This window comes from Rhipicephalus sanguineus, chromosome 10 (genome assembly GCF_013339695.2).
Source record: "Rhipicephalus sanguineus isolate Rsan-2018 chromosome 10, BIME_Rsan_1.4, whole genome shotgun sequence".
NCBI classification, from domain to species: Eukaryota; Metazoa; Arthropoda; class Arachnida; order Ixodida; family Ixodidae; genus Rhipicephalus; species Rhipicephalus sanguineus.
In genome coordinates, this window is record NC_051185.1 from 140,257,568 (window position 1) to 140,272,620 (window position 15,053).

General features: G+C 47.8%; 1 protein-coding gene and 1 long non-coding RNA gene across 2 annotated transcripts in view; one reads left to right on the forward strand and one right to left on the reverse strand.

Annotated features, from left to right (window-relative positions):
* The window catches only part of LOC119372492 (DDB1- and CUL4-associated factor 1), a gene marked incomplete in the record, with an annotated part of 95,328 nt that overhangs the window by 64,250 nt on the left and 16,025 nt on the right, over window positions 1-15,053 (forward strand). Inside the window, 3 exon segments of the mRNA XM_049419762.1 lie at window positions 5,171-5,308; window positions 6,778-6,844; window positions 10,794-10,858. Coding sequence (XP_049275719.1) covers window positions 5,171-5,308; window positions 6,778-6,844; window positions 10,794-10,858 — 270 coding nt within the window.
* On the reverse strand, window positions 2,518-3,829 carry LOC125760096 (uncharacterized). The gene is made up of 2 exons (XR_007417761.1): window positions 3,447-3,829; window positions 2,518-2,702 (listed from the first exon to the last, which is right to left on the reverse strand). It is a non-coding gene; the product is annotated as an uncharacterized LOC125760096 (long non-coding RNA).

The window sequence follows — 15,053 nt, forward strand, 5'->3', positions numbered from 1 at the left end:
ACTTTCGCCGCAGTACTTTGGTGTCATGCAGAAAAGCGTACTAAGATTAGGAAGGGGCTACTAGCGGTTACGGGGCACAACACATCTAGCTGATTAATTACACATGCGCGCATGCACCGTATATTTACGAGTACAAGTATGATCGTTGACGTCTAAAAACTTTACTGGCAATCATTCAGAGCTGTTCATGACGTCACTGCGGCCCTGAGAAACACTGAATCAAAACGTATGCCAACCTTCTCTTGTCGCATACAAATTTTTCATGTTTTCTGGTGATACGAATTTCGGATGATGCGAATACTTTTAGTAACCCCGCAAGATTCGTATCACCGAGGTTTTACTGTATATAGACACTCCGACGCGAATTTTTTGCCTTCGCCATGATCTTCCTTATCAAGTCCAAATCGCGATTACATCACCCCGCGCGTCGTATGCTCCATGGGCGAGTGAAAGCGCGCTAGCGCTGCCGACGAACGGGGCTTAAGCAGAGATGAAACGAGCCGACAGTCTCCTTCGCACGATGGGCACGTGGAGATAGGAGCCGGAGGGTTGGGGAGGTGGGGGGGCTGCGTGAGTTCGACAGGAAATGCGTACTTTGTTCAGCGGGCGTGGTCGCGTCCGCCGCGGTATCTTTAGTGGGGATCAGCAGACTGCTCATACCTTTGTAGGTGTTGTGCTCTAATTGCAAAACTTCCGTTGAAGCCATAGCAGTGGCGGATTCAAAGGGGGGGGGACGTAGCGACGATCCCCCCCCTCCTTAAGCCAGTCCCCGCCCCCTCCCTTCAGTGCCTGTCGTCCACCTCCTTTTTCGGTCTGCCTGTTGAGTTTGCCCCCTTTTTCAGGTTGCTTTGCCTGCCACTGCCCAAAAGGGGTAAAGAGAATCTTCTCCCTGCTCTCTACCTCTCTCATCGCTCTACCTTTTCCTGCCTCCTTATGCACATCTACAACGAAGGCTTCTTACGCACCGCCATAATCCCGTCTGGGCTGTTGTAAATATGCGTGACCCACCAAAATGCACTGCTGAGCGGGGGCTTCAACCTTTGTACCCCCCCCCCCCATTAGGTACCTTAATCCGGGCACTAGGGCACTTCTCTTAGTGCAGCGGCCGCGTTTCCTGAAGGAGCGAGCTCCTAGCCTATATTCATATAAAATTCCTCTTTGGTGCTATCGGATTTACTATTTTGCTCTCGCGGTGAAACTGTGGCCCTTTTTTTCTAACGTGGGATGGTTTTCGATGTTTTGCGTTCATGGAGAGCACATGGTTCGGCTGGGCAACATGGTAGCAAAGGCGTTGCATTGCTCTGGGCAACGCGCGAGGATTTGACAACAACCCGCAGCAGCAGAACAAGCGCAATTCCACAGTGCATTAAACCCGCATTTGTTTCGTGTTTACATGTGACACTCTGGCAAGGCATCTGTCTGTGATTGCTGCACCTCAGGCTCAACAAAATTGTTTTCTTTTTCACGCAAAAAATAAAAAAAGCGTTTTTCATGTTGCCATATTAGTCTACCATTCTTGTGGCATTTTCAGTTTAAGATTAATCCTTCAGTAGCTATGCCTTGCATGAAAGGTCGAATTTCAGTTTAACGAAGTGAGTTTCCGCTTTTACCAACTTCGCTATATTGAGGTTTAACTGTTCTGTGTACTATTCAAATGGGATTAAGTCGTTTTTATTTTCTAACGTGCGTATTAGAGAGTGACGTCACCGAGTGATATGGTCTCTACCCATCTTGACGTAAAACAAAGTTCTGCTTCACTCAGGGAATTTTAGCAAAAACACTCAGGGAAAACTTGGAAAACTCAGGGAATTTAGAAAAGTCAACTCGGTAGACACCCTGCTGCTTGGGGAACTCCAACTGCTTTTCCAGAGTGCCGCGGAGTCCCTAACTTGTTTTTAGCATGAAGACAATGAAAAGGGGGGGGGGGGTGATGACACTTTTCAGTGCGCAACCACAGTATTAACACTGTCCACATTGGCCGGTTATCTTTAATACCAAAGGCCATTGCTACTGATGTAAAGCTCCCAATAACACATAGTCTCGCGATTCCTCCACACCCCCCCATGAGCGGCATAAACCGCCTGCGGACCCTACACTGCATGCTTCAGTCATTGTGCACCGTAAGCGATGTGTTCACGCAAACTAAGCACCTGTTTTATTTTTTGCAAAACAAAAAAAATGACGTATGCCAGTCGCCCTGCGAAATGGCCGTCAACCAAACACCGGTCGTAAGGCTACACCTAAATGTACGTATAGCCCACAGCTGGCAGGCAATGCCTCTTGCACATACCGTATATACTCGCATAATGATCGCACTTTTTTTTTCACAAAAATTGATGCCAACTTCGGGGTGCGATCATTACACGGGGTAAATTTTCTGTGAAAAAATATTCTGAGCACCGAAAACGCAAAGAAGTCTCTAATCAGAATTCTTACGATAGCTATCATGAACATAACCAAAAATAAAAGTAGAGTAAGGCTTACCTTTGTAATAAAATGCACGCATTACGCAGGAGCTACATGCATGGCACACTGCCCTTTTATTTTGTAACTCTCTGACCCCCTAACGTTCATTCCGAGTCCGAAGCGTCACTGGCGTCAGTGTCGTTGCCGCACGATTCCCTGTCGGAACCGGCAGTGTCTTCACTGTCCCACAGACGGTCATCTTCTGTCCCATCGAGCGCGTTGGAAATGCCAGTCTTCTTAAAGCTCTTGACGACCACCTCGTCGGAAATGGTACTCCACGCTTCGAGAATCCATGAGCAGAGGACTTCCACGGAGGGTCTCCTGATTTTGCCACTTGGCATGAAATCGTGGTAGCCCGCCGCCATCCACTCTGTGTACAGCTTCCGGACGTTGTCCTTGAACGGTTTGTTCAGTGACACGTCCAGAGGCTGTAGCAGCGAAGTTAGACCCCCAGGGATCACTGCGATTTCCGTGCGCCGCTCCTTCAGCTCGGTACGGACACTGTCAACGAGATGGCCTCGGAAGCTGTCCAGCACAAGAAGTGAAGGAAGCAGAAGCGCTCCTGCTCTTCGCCCCCAAACCGTCTTGATCCAATCGACCATGAGGTCGGCCGTCATCCACCCTTTCGCTTGAGCGCGGATGTGGATGCCACGGGGAAAGTTTCCCTTCGGAATTGTTTTCCGCTTCAAAATACCATACGGCGGCAGCTTCCGCCCGTCTGCCGTCACTGCGAGCATCACGGTGCACCGCTGCTTCTCCGCACCACACGTTTTCACGAGGACACTTCGAGCACCTTTCTCGTTCACAGTAGTGCTTCGTGGCATGTCAAACGTCAACGGCGTTGGTCGGCGTTGCCTATCTGTGACAGCAGGAAACCGTTCTTCTGGCGTATCCTCGTGACGAACCTGTGGAAATCGATCACCTTGTCTTCGTACGCGGATGGAAGTCGCTGGCACGACGACGTCCGCCGCCTCAGCGACAGTCCATTCCGCCGCATGAAGCGTGTCGTCCAGCCGGAACTGGCGCGAAAGTCCTTTGTGGCTACTCCGAGCCTCCGGGAAACTGTGCGCGCCTGCGTCCGTACCTTGTCTAACAACACGGCACAACCGTCTTTGCGCGTGTCCCTCACGTATTCGAGGACTGCCTTTTCAATGTCAGGGAACTTGCCCGTTTTGGGTCCGCGGAAAGCCCGGCGCGTGCTGTTCGTTGCCATGAGCTTCTCGCGCTGTTTTTTCCAATATCGGATCCGGATTTCGTCGACGCCGAAATGTCTGCCGGCAGCGCGGTTGCCGTGCTCTAGCGCGTAATCAAGCGCCTTCAGCCTGAACGCGGCAGTAAAGCTCGCATACCGCCCCATGGTGAAACGGCGCTTCAACAGACGATCACAAAGCACAGCCAAAAAAACGTGGTGTCAGGCGACGCCGTGACGGGCGGCTGGGATGGCGGCGACACGGCTTTTTCAGGAATTATGGGAATGCGTCGGCAGCTTGTTGCTGCGGGATGACAACAGGTCAACCAACAGGCGGCCGCCGCTGTAACAGTGTGGGATATCAAAACAAACATGGCGGCCCACAGAGCGAAGCGACCGCATTTTTTTTTCTTCTTTTCGTCAGTCATGGAGGTTGTGAGTACGTCACGCGCGTCAAAACAGTTTCTTCCGTCTAAATAAGGAATGCTTTCATTTAAATCAGTAAATTTACGGCATTAGCGTAGTGATGCCTGCTTTCAGATCACAGAAACAAAGATGGGCGCGTTCAGCTGCCACAGACATAAAACACATGGCAGGCATTCAGTGAAAACTGCGGCATTTGCCTTTACTGCAATCCTAAATGGCACGTTTCCGCCAACGGCGGGCAGAAATTACGAATATGTTTGGTGCGTGCAGTTCACTTGGCGAGTTTTGAAGAGTTATTAGCGCAATATTCGACAGATGATAAACGCGATGATCATCGGCTAGACTTGGCACACGACATATCGATGCGGCAAGTTTGGGGTGCGATCATTACGCGGGGGGAAAAAAAATTGAATTTAGACGACAAAATTTAGGGGTGCGATCATTACGCGAGTGCGATCATTACGCGAGTAAATACGGTATCAAAGCACCCGTTGCGCGTCTTGATTACAAAACCGACATATTGCAGTTCAAATGGGCAGCTATGAAAACTGCCACCTAAACGCGGGAACGCCATTAATGTCATTTGAACCTGGCACTGGCAAGTGTAAAGAAATACAGCCCTCAATGGTGTGCCGGCCCTCAAAGGTATACATTTTTATGCACCGTTTTTCAATAACTGATGCTCTTTCAATAGCGGGCTTGCTGGCGATCAGCTGTTTCTGATATGGCAATCTGATCTTTTATTGAGGTTGTCATTTCATTGTTGCCTGGATATAAAAGTATGATTGTCATTGTTGCTTGTAGGAACTGAAGTGTTGTGCTGCTAAGCATGTGGATGAAAGTCCAATGCCTGGTATGGAGGAAGGAAAAAGTTTGGAGGGAGCGTTGCACAATTTGACTGGGGGGAAAAAAAAGAAAAATACATGTCAGGCACGCACACGCCAAGCTTCGCTTGCCCCCATTTTCCCAATTGGGCAGTGGCTCCCAAACTTTTTCTATTTTCATGTTTCCTGAATTTTGAAGCTTGGTCATTGAGTCGATCTGCTGCGAGTCATTCATTGAGTACGCATGCATGCGTTCTTCGTTCAGGCCACACCGGTGTCCAGAGCCTCAGTACCGTAATGCTGCACCCGTGAGTATGGCAGCCAGGCTGCAGCGCTGCCAGGTGTTTCCCCCGGCCGGTGGATTGGACGGCGCCAAGCTTCACCGAAAGTTTGTCTACAGCCGGTGAGTACCAGCACATTTTTTTTTCTTTTAGCACCCAGGCTGGGTTCTCCGATCTGACCAAGGTATTACCTAGTCGCTTACTGAAAGTGGAGCTAATGCAAAAAAAAAAAAAAAAGGTGCCAGTTTTGCTTTCAGAGGGCTTTTGAATGTAAGTTATCTGTTACAGTGAAGCTGTCTTGCCTAACATATGCTGTAGTATTAGTAGTAGTAGTAGTGGGCGCCCACTGAAGTGCCATTGGCTGAGCCAACAGGTCACGTGATCTCGCTCTGACCAATCAGTTACAAGCATGCACATTTCAAATCTAGCGCCGGATTCACAACTTCGTGTGATCTAGTTATACTCGGGTACAAGTCAAGAAAAAAGCGGCTTTTTGCCATCAGAGGAACCCCCTCCAGCCAATGGCGTCGTCATGTCATCGTGACGCCACAGCCGGCCACTTTTCACCAACAGGCAGCGCTTAGACCCAAGCTTCTACAAGTGCAACGGCATTGTAAAGTACACTCAAACCTCGATATAACGAACACGATATAACAAATTATCGGTTATAATGAAGTAAATGAAAAATAGTCTTGTCATAGATGCAGTGTTATGAATATACATTTATAACGAATTTTCAAGGCTGCAATGGATCCAGTCGTGCCGACGCAGCAATGTTAGCTGTATATGTTGTTCCAGCAAGGTTCCTTACCTCAGGCAATGGAGCACAGGAGCATTTATTCAGGCACGGGATATTTACTTAGACTGGTGACACTGCGCCAGCCTTACAAACCCACCAACTCGCAAAGTCTCGCAGTGGGAGTTGAGCCAGCACCGATCTTGCTATATTTACAATGCTCCTGCAGCCGCAAGAAGAGTGTGTAGGCCACCCGCTTGCCCGCCTCACACCCACCTGCACACACAAACGAGCCCTCGCAGTCACCGGGGCTTTGAGTGCGCCATACACGACAACACTGCTTTGCGCTCCGTCGTCGCTGGGCAACCACAGAAGATGCATGCAGCTCCTGCTTGTGCCAAAATAAAAAAAAAAATCGGGGCAAAATTTCTAGATTGGCGACAGCGAAAATTCGTTAAGGGTGTATCTCGCCGCCGCTTTGTTACATAGAGGTCGCAAATACATGTGCTTCTATGGAGTAACGGTGGGGAATAGAAAAACTTCGTAATATCGAGGAATTCGTTGTATCGAGGTTCGTTATAAGCAGGTTTAACTGTATATGAAACCCTCATATAGCGAATTATTGTTTGTACTGAACAGTTGTAAAATCACCTGGAATATATTTTCGATATACAAAATATCTAATGTATCAAGTTACCTATATATAGAACTCTTTCGTGATTCCCTTAAGATTCCATATATCTGGGTATGGCTGTACTGTTAATGAGCCTGCTGCTGTAGAAATTGTAAATCTGCAACTTGTCTCTTGATGTGAGACGTGATCTGTTGAGCTCACAATCATTTCTTGCATTGCAGGTTTCGTTCGGTGCGAACTTTCCGAGACCCCGATGGCACAAGCAGCTACTCTTGCTGTGCGTTCTCGGTGAGTTTCCTCGCTTATGCCTTTTTGTAAATGCCAAGCATTTGTTTGGCTGGCAGGTTTATTTTTTGTTTTTTTCCTGAAGATTGTTCAAGGTCATTCTGGTCGTCTTTTTTTATGTGGCCACTCATTTTGGGCACCAAAATGAGTGGCCAAATAAAAGAGCCAAGTGACTAGAATGCAGTGTTTTGTTCCCGCCTTTGCTGTTTTGCATGTAATGTCAGCATGATTTTGGTTTGTGTGCTTTAGCCACAGCACTTTTGAAAGTTGAACACTAGGCTTGTGCAAATATTTTAGCACTTCGAATATTCGAACGAATATTACAGTATTCAAATTCGCTTCGGCACGAATTTAAATTATCCGAAATTTCGAAGTAGTATTGGAAATGAATGAATAGACATAAACCGCATGAAACCCTTTGTAAAGGGGGTTTCACTGCAGTGGAGAGGTGCTGTGCCGTGAATACACCTATCCAGGGGAAATCAGCACTGCCGCGAAGCCCCACTTCAAGGTTAAATGAACATATTACCCTCTCATTCATAATTTTTTAAGTTTAAAAGCTTGTTATACTGGCTTATAGCCTAAGTACACTTTAAAATGTAACATATTTTAGAGGTTATCACTTGCGTTCTACCGAAAGTCAAATCCTGCTCCTATTCAGTGTTGCTTCCACTTCCCTTTGAACCAAAAAGAATGGCATTTGCACATGCCTTGTTTCAATTTTAAAATGTATTGTGCAGATTAGTTAGGTCATGACAAATACGCTCTTTTTTCTTTATACAGTATAGACCGCTTATAACGTAAGTCGCCGGAGTCGCGAATATCCGCACTATAAGCGGTACCGCACTATAACCAAAACAACCTTCTTCAAGGCTGCACTTGCGCAAAACGTGTTGAGCATGTAGCCTCACGTGTCCGATAATCGACATATGCGATTTGGGGCACTTACAACCACTTAAATGTCTGAATGTTCAAAAATTAACCGCCAAAGACCTGCATTGCCAACGAAATGAACACGGGGGAAAAAAGCAAACAAAACAAAGTGCCATCGCAGAAATTCGCCGACTACGTTTCAGGCCACCTCGAGGTATGCGCATTACACAGAAACCATGTCGAATCGCGACCGAAATTTCACGTGCTGAGCGGTACCGATGGTACCGATCGTTCGATTTCACGGGCGCGCACGCGATGTCCAAGACATTGCAATCGAATCCGGAACCACAATTCGAGAGTTGCATGTGGCAACCATGCCCTCGTTTTCATTAACTATATGATTCTCTTCCCTTCAAGTGCAGCCATCGCAAAAAGTTTCGTTGATTCCGCACCAAACCGCAACTTTTATCGCCCGCGACCGCTACCGAAAAGCAACCAACGCTGATTAGGCCTAGCGTGCCGTTCAGCATGTTGTCGTGGGAAGTGTCCAAGACAACATGAAGATCGGACGTCGAAAAGATCGCACTCAAGCACTAACTTAAGAACAGCGCGCGTGATACGAAGTTTGTGTTCGCGGCCGGGAGATCAACGGCGACAAAAGCCCGCCAAGCTCGTTTAAGTCCGCGCACTGGCAGAAAAGGCGAAAGCTCGCGTCATGAAGCCGCAAAACTTTTCAATTTGCGGACGAGGTCGCAAACGCGATATCTGTAGCAAGTGTGATAACGACGACGCTTTTCCCGACAGGAAACTTACTTTAAAGCGCACTTGATGAGGACGCGATCGTACGTTCCACGCGTAACGCGCTGCCGGCAAGCGGCCACGGAGCCTTGCCGCCGCCGGTGCAAAGCTTACTCCGTCGCGTGCGCAACCACCATCCTTCCCCACTCGGCGAGCCCGCACAGCGCTGCCGCGGTCTTTTTCCTCCCTCCGCCCCTCGTTCGTTCACTGTGCGTGCCCTCGCCCTTCGTAACGACCTCGTCGCTCCCTCCCCAGCGGCGTACCTCCTTTGAGAACCGCACTCGCTACCGCGTTTGTCAGAAATATTTTCCCGCAACCGCATTATAAACGGTATTTCATCTTGGGGGACTGCACAATAAGCGGTATGCGTATACATGCGGTTCTATGGGAGGGTGAACGGGAGCCGAAAAAGACCGCATTATAACCGGTCCTGCACTATATGCGGTTACGTTATAAGTAGGGGTGTGCGAATATTCGAAATTTCGAATATTTTTCGAATAGTGTTTGCTATTCGATTCGATTCGCACTGATATTTTACTATTCGAACTATTCGAACTTCCCAAAGACAAATGCAGTCAACGTCCGGTTGAAACTGACCCCTTCAGATTTTCAATATGCTTCACCTCATTACACTCTCGTATTGCGGCAAAGCTGCTTTTCAAGCTCGGTTACGGTCGAACTTAGGCAAGAGACAGTCAACGTGTGATTGGAAGTGGTCCCTAGATTTTCAGTATGCTTCACCTCATCACACCCCCGTACTGCGGCAAAGCTGCCTTTCGAACTCCGCTACGGTCGCAAATGCATTAACTCAAGAAAACGCTGGTTGCAATATGGAGATGAAAGATGTGGCAGAGTTGGGGGCTCAAATAATGCTGTTTAGGACCTGAAATTTGGGCAAGAAGTCCGAAAAACTGGAAGCCGAAGCTTTTTAGCATCAAAAATTTCAGATGTTCTTATATATCGACGTCTACGAGGCAGATTTGGAACTCCGGACTTGAAGGGAGCACACCCTTGTCCACCACATCAGTTGGGCTTCCACAGAAGTTGAAAGAGGAGGAGGGGCTGAGGAAATGGCATCTTTGCCTACCACGTGTAAAGTGTTGTCGGCAACACTTTGGTTGCACCAAATCATGTCATAAATACAATTCGGCCTCTACATTGCCTCATTCTTGATAAGACAACTATGAAACACCACCCGACCAGTGCTTCAACCTAGCGAAAAGAAACACTTTCATGTTGCTATCTCACAAGAACATACTTAGGGATTCTCTGCAACTTTTTCTGTAATTTCACTTCGAATTATTCGAAAAATGTTTGAGAAATATTCGAAAAATATTCGAAATTATTCGATTCGATTCGCACTCAATCTTTATTATTCGAATTCGCTTCGCACCCAAAATTTTGCTATTCGCACAGCTCTAGTTATAAGTGGTCTGCACTGTAATATGTGATAGATACTATTTGAATTCGATTTGAAATTATTCGACTAAATCACTATTCGCTTCGAACCTAAAATTACTATTCGCACAAGCTTAAACACAGAACAGTGCGAAGTGCTGCTCTCAAGCTTCATAATAACACCTCACATGTTAAAGGAGTACTGATGCGAATTTTGAGAACTATCGTGGTGCCTCTGAACGCATTGAATGTATTTTTAATACCTCTACCTTAAAAAACTATTTTGGTTTTGATATCGAGGGGGCGGTTTCACAGTGATGTGTTAGTCTAAGTCATGTGGGGACAGCAACCAGTGATGTACTAGCAGCAGCTTTGTTGTCTGCTGTCAGTTGCACCTGGTACACGTAAACAATGATAAGTGAATTGTCGTCCGAGACTCTGACAGCGATTTCAGCGATATTGGTGGCGTGCAGGACGCTGAATTCACAAACCTGTCGGTCTGTGTTGACTCATCGGGATAATGTCTATTGCATGGGGGCTGGCTCGAAGATGCTGAGCGACAAACTTTAAAAATCAAATTAAAATATTTTACACGTGTTGTCTGGCTTCAGTGTGTGGAGAGCGTTATCACTGCACGCCAAGGAAATTAAAAATGTCCCTATGCAATATCTCGAAATCGTATCGGCACTCCTTTAACCACTTGCATTTCATTTGTCCGTGATGCTGTTATTTGCCCGAGTTGAGTGCTTTCTGAAGCATGAGCTAGTGCTCTCTTTAACTTAAGTGCTACAGTTAAGCTAATTGCATACTCGTTTCTTTGTGAACACTTCATTGGCTGCTTTGCCCTGCATTTCAATCTACCTGCGTTATATTCTCACTGCAGGCTGGCTCTCAGTATCTTTTCCTTGGCACCTTGGTTGGAGAACTGCACGTCTACAATCTCTACACGGGGCTGGTGAGTTTGAGAGTCTTTATCGATGATGTTGCTGCAATGAGTTGTTGCCCTCTCTGACAGCAAAAACGTGTCCTTAGTAAATGATTGGGCTGAAGCGATATCATTATTTTTTTTCAATATTTGAAGCTTTTAGCACTTTTCTTGAAAATGTGTAGCATGTGCCAGCAAGTTTTCAATATTAGTGCAGTGAAATCCTGCTCAATAATGTAATGTTAGCACTTTCTTTTGCAACGTTTCTCTGGCAATGCAGATATCCCAAAGGAGATAACTGTTTTGCACAATACATTGAGTAAATGAAAATCTCTTAAAGGGACCGACAACAGGCCAGAACGTGGATTAGATCCTGGTATAAATGAAAAGACTGTAAAATATAGTGACAGATTCCAGCATCCTTCTCGCGTTGCGAATAGGATTTATATTTTTAAATTGTGCGTAAAAGTAACAAAAACCGGTATGTCGCGCAGCCTAGCGGAAGAGCCTTGACGCTGGATTGTGAAGTCAATCACTTTGCTGTACGTAGTCTGATGCTGTCATGCGGGCCATAATTAGTCCTCAATGTTAGAGTATGTATATTATTATCCAGTCCCACTCAATTCTGTGCTGCTTACGAGGTAAAAGGAGCTGCACGGTGAGAAGCGGCGCTGCCTTCGCGGCCGCCAATGGACCATGTCGAGCCGCGGCACATACGCGCGAAGTGCACGCGTGCACACTAACTCACTGTGCTCGAACACGAACTGCTCTCGTGCTCATTGTTTGCAGCATATGTTGTCTCGTGTGTATAATGACTTCATATTTGCCGCAGATGGAAAAATTCTGATTACAAATGTTTCGCGGAGTTTTCCACGTTACCATTTCATGATTAGGCACTCTGACTGGTGAGCTTTCCGCTGCGCTGAAGAAAATGGGTACCATGAAAATTGGTTGTCGGTTCCTTTAAAGGTGTACTGACAATATTTCACGACCGAGATAGCCAGCGGGATCGATTCCGGTAAAATGCATATATCATTGCAAAATACCTACAGTGAATATAGCTTGGAAATTATTTTAAATTAATTTTGAAGTTTGCATGAGCAATCGACATCCTCACGCTACTGACGCCCTCAAAGGGGACCCTTGGGGACCCCCTACTTCCCTCACGTGACCACGCTGCAACAAGTTATGATGACGTCATAGCCGCCATGTTTTTTTTGCCGCATTCGCTCCAGCAGCCTACTTTTCGGCGGCTGCTCGCGAACCGCGCGGAAGTGCGTCACAGTTCTCTGTGCTGACGTGATCGGGCGCTGCACCCGCTAGGTGGTGATAGTTGCACCAGGAGGCTTGCCGTTCTTGATACCGAAAGTTGCGCTGGTCTGTAATGAGGAGCCTGTAATTAATTATCTGTCGTGCACTGCAGCAAACGATGTGCCGTGTTATGACTAACAGGCGCCCAGCAACACATATGCAGCAAAAAAAACTCGAGGCCAAAATTTTTGTGTCAGTACCCCTTTAAACGGAACTGCTGCATAGCTGCCTCTAATATGGTCAGTTCGTACAGTATAACCTCATTACAACAGACCTTCATAGTGAAGAGGATTTTGGTCTGTTGTAAAGAGAGTATGTAAAATCCAAGTACTTTACAACAGACTTTTATGTAAACACTGAATGCGTAATTTCAACTGCAACAGTTACATCGGAGGCAGCATTACCTTTAGCAGCCAGATTCGTAGCGTAATGACATAGTTATTTCAAGTAATTGTGCATACCACTCATTATACTAAAAAGTTTGATATCTCATTTTAACCCTTGAAGGGACACTAAAGAGAAAATAGATTTTTTTTCTCTCGGTAAATTACCCTTTCACAATACGAAAATTGCCACGTTTGCCATGGCAAGACTCTTCGTAAGTGGGAAAACATGCGAAAAGAAAATGCGGTTGGTAAGCCACCTTGAATTGACGCCATTATGTCATAGACTTTGACATAGTTTACTAGGGCCTACATACCGTATTTACTCGCGTAATGAACGCACTCGCATAATAAACGCACCCTCAACTTTAGTCGTCAAAATTGGGATTTTTTTTTTCCCCGCGTAATAAACGCACCCCTAACTTTCATCCGCTGCAGTCCCACGAACCAACGCGCGGCGCTTCCTCGTCCGTTGATCTTATCTTTCTTCCTTCCTTTTTTTTCCTTTATTACGCCGGCCCCCCTCGGTTTGCTTCCCCCCTCCCTTCCGCCCGCGGTAGCGCACCGTTTTGTTAGTTTTTCTATCTGTGCGCGGCGCGGTCCCTCTCTTTTTGTATTGTTTTTGAAGTAAGTATCCGCACGCCGCAGCAGTATTCACGAACGGTTCGAGTGTAGAGACATCGCGGCTCACAAGCACACAGCGTAGGGAGCTTACACGACCGGTCGTGTAGGCTACCTAACAGCAAAACTGCCCACGCCATCCCACGGTCACACAAATACGAAGCTTTGCGGAGCCGGCGGCATCTTCTGTGATTATTGAGGAAAGGAAAAAGGCACCTAATTTCTGTCTGCCTTCAGGCGACACGGCGCAGTGCCTTGTAGGGGTGGGGGTAAGGAGGGAATGAAAGAATAGTAGGAAAAAATAGAGAGAGAAGTGATAAAGCCATCCATCCAACGAAGAGAAAAGAGGACAGGAAAGATGTGGGAGACGATCACGGGAGTTCAGGGACAGGACCACGAAACACAGCCAGAGGCACGATGCACAACATCGGCGAAGCGGCGAAGGCCCCGACGATGAGCGGCGCACGGCATAGCGGGCGAGGCGACCGTCACGGGGCGCCGATCAGCGAGAGGTACGAGGAGTAATCCAGGACATCGCGGCCGGCACGTCCGTCTTGCTTGAAATCCAGCGAGCGAATCATCTAAATGTCTAATGCGGCGGTGCGGGAGCGCGCGGGGATATGATGATGATGATGGTGAAACTGTGGCTTTCCCTTTTGCATCGGGTGGTCGCAAGCCTTGCAGCTTGCAGCTTGCAGAAGATAACGCCATCTACCACCGAAGCGGCGGAATTTCCGAGGCCGGGTAGGACAGCCAATCAAAACGATGCAAGACGGTGACGCGAGTTTTAGCATTGTTGTCATCGTAGCATCATAGCCCTACTTTTTTTTTTCGCCTCAGAAGTCATGCCATGCTGCCCACTGCCCATTCTCACCTCGTTGTAAGTTCTTTCTAAGCCTGTGTTGCGTTTTGTCGTGGACGATGGGCCGAAATGTGAGCTACACGGCCGGTTTCAAGCTACAGGCTGTGGAGTACGCACTTGAACACGGGAATCGTGCTGCCGGTAGGCATTTCGGAATTGATGAAGTACGTGTGCGCTACTGGCGGAAGCAGCATGACAAGCTCCGCGCTACAAATAGGGAGCGACGTTCCTTCAGGGGACCAAAGACCGGGAAGTTTCCTGCTGTCGAAGAGGAGGTCTTAAAATATGTCCGGGACCTACGAAACGACGGCTGTGTCGTTTCGCACGAAATGATCCAGACGCAAGCGCGAGCCACAGCCAGGAAGCATGGCATCGCTCCCACGGCGTTTAAAGCGAGCAATGGGTGGACGACGCGCTTTATGCGGCGCAACGGACTGTGCTTGAGGAGACGAACATCACTTTGCCAGCGGCTTCCTCCTTGCTACGAAAATAAGGTAGTGGATTTTCACAAGTTCGTTATACGCCTGCGGCGGGACCGAGAATTCGTTCTCTCACAAATCGGGAACGCCGACCAAACACCCATCAATTTCGACATGCCGATGAGTCGGACTGTCAATGACAGGGGAGCACGTAGCGTGCTAGTTAAAACGACAGGCGCCGAAAAGCAGCGCTTCACGGTCATGCTGGCTGTCACGGCAGACGGCCGGAAGTTGCCACCGTACGTTATTTTCAAGCGAAAAACCGTGCCGAAGGCCAACTTCCCAGCCGGAATACACGTGCGGGCTCAGGAGAAAGGGTGGATGACGGCCGATCTGATGGTCGACTGGGTGCAGACTGTCTGGGGACGACGCCCTGGCGCCCTGCTTCTCCCGTCTCTCCTTGTTCTCGATAGTTTTCGCGGCCACCTGGGAGAGAACGTTCGTCGGAAACTCAAGGAGCTGCGCACCGAGATCGCCGTCATTCCGGGTGGACTCACTTCGGTGCTTCAGCCCCTTGATGTTTGCATCAATAAACCTTTCAAAGACGGTGTGCGCCGCTTGT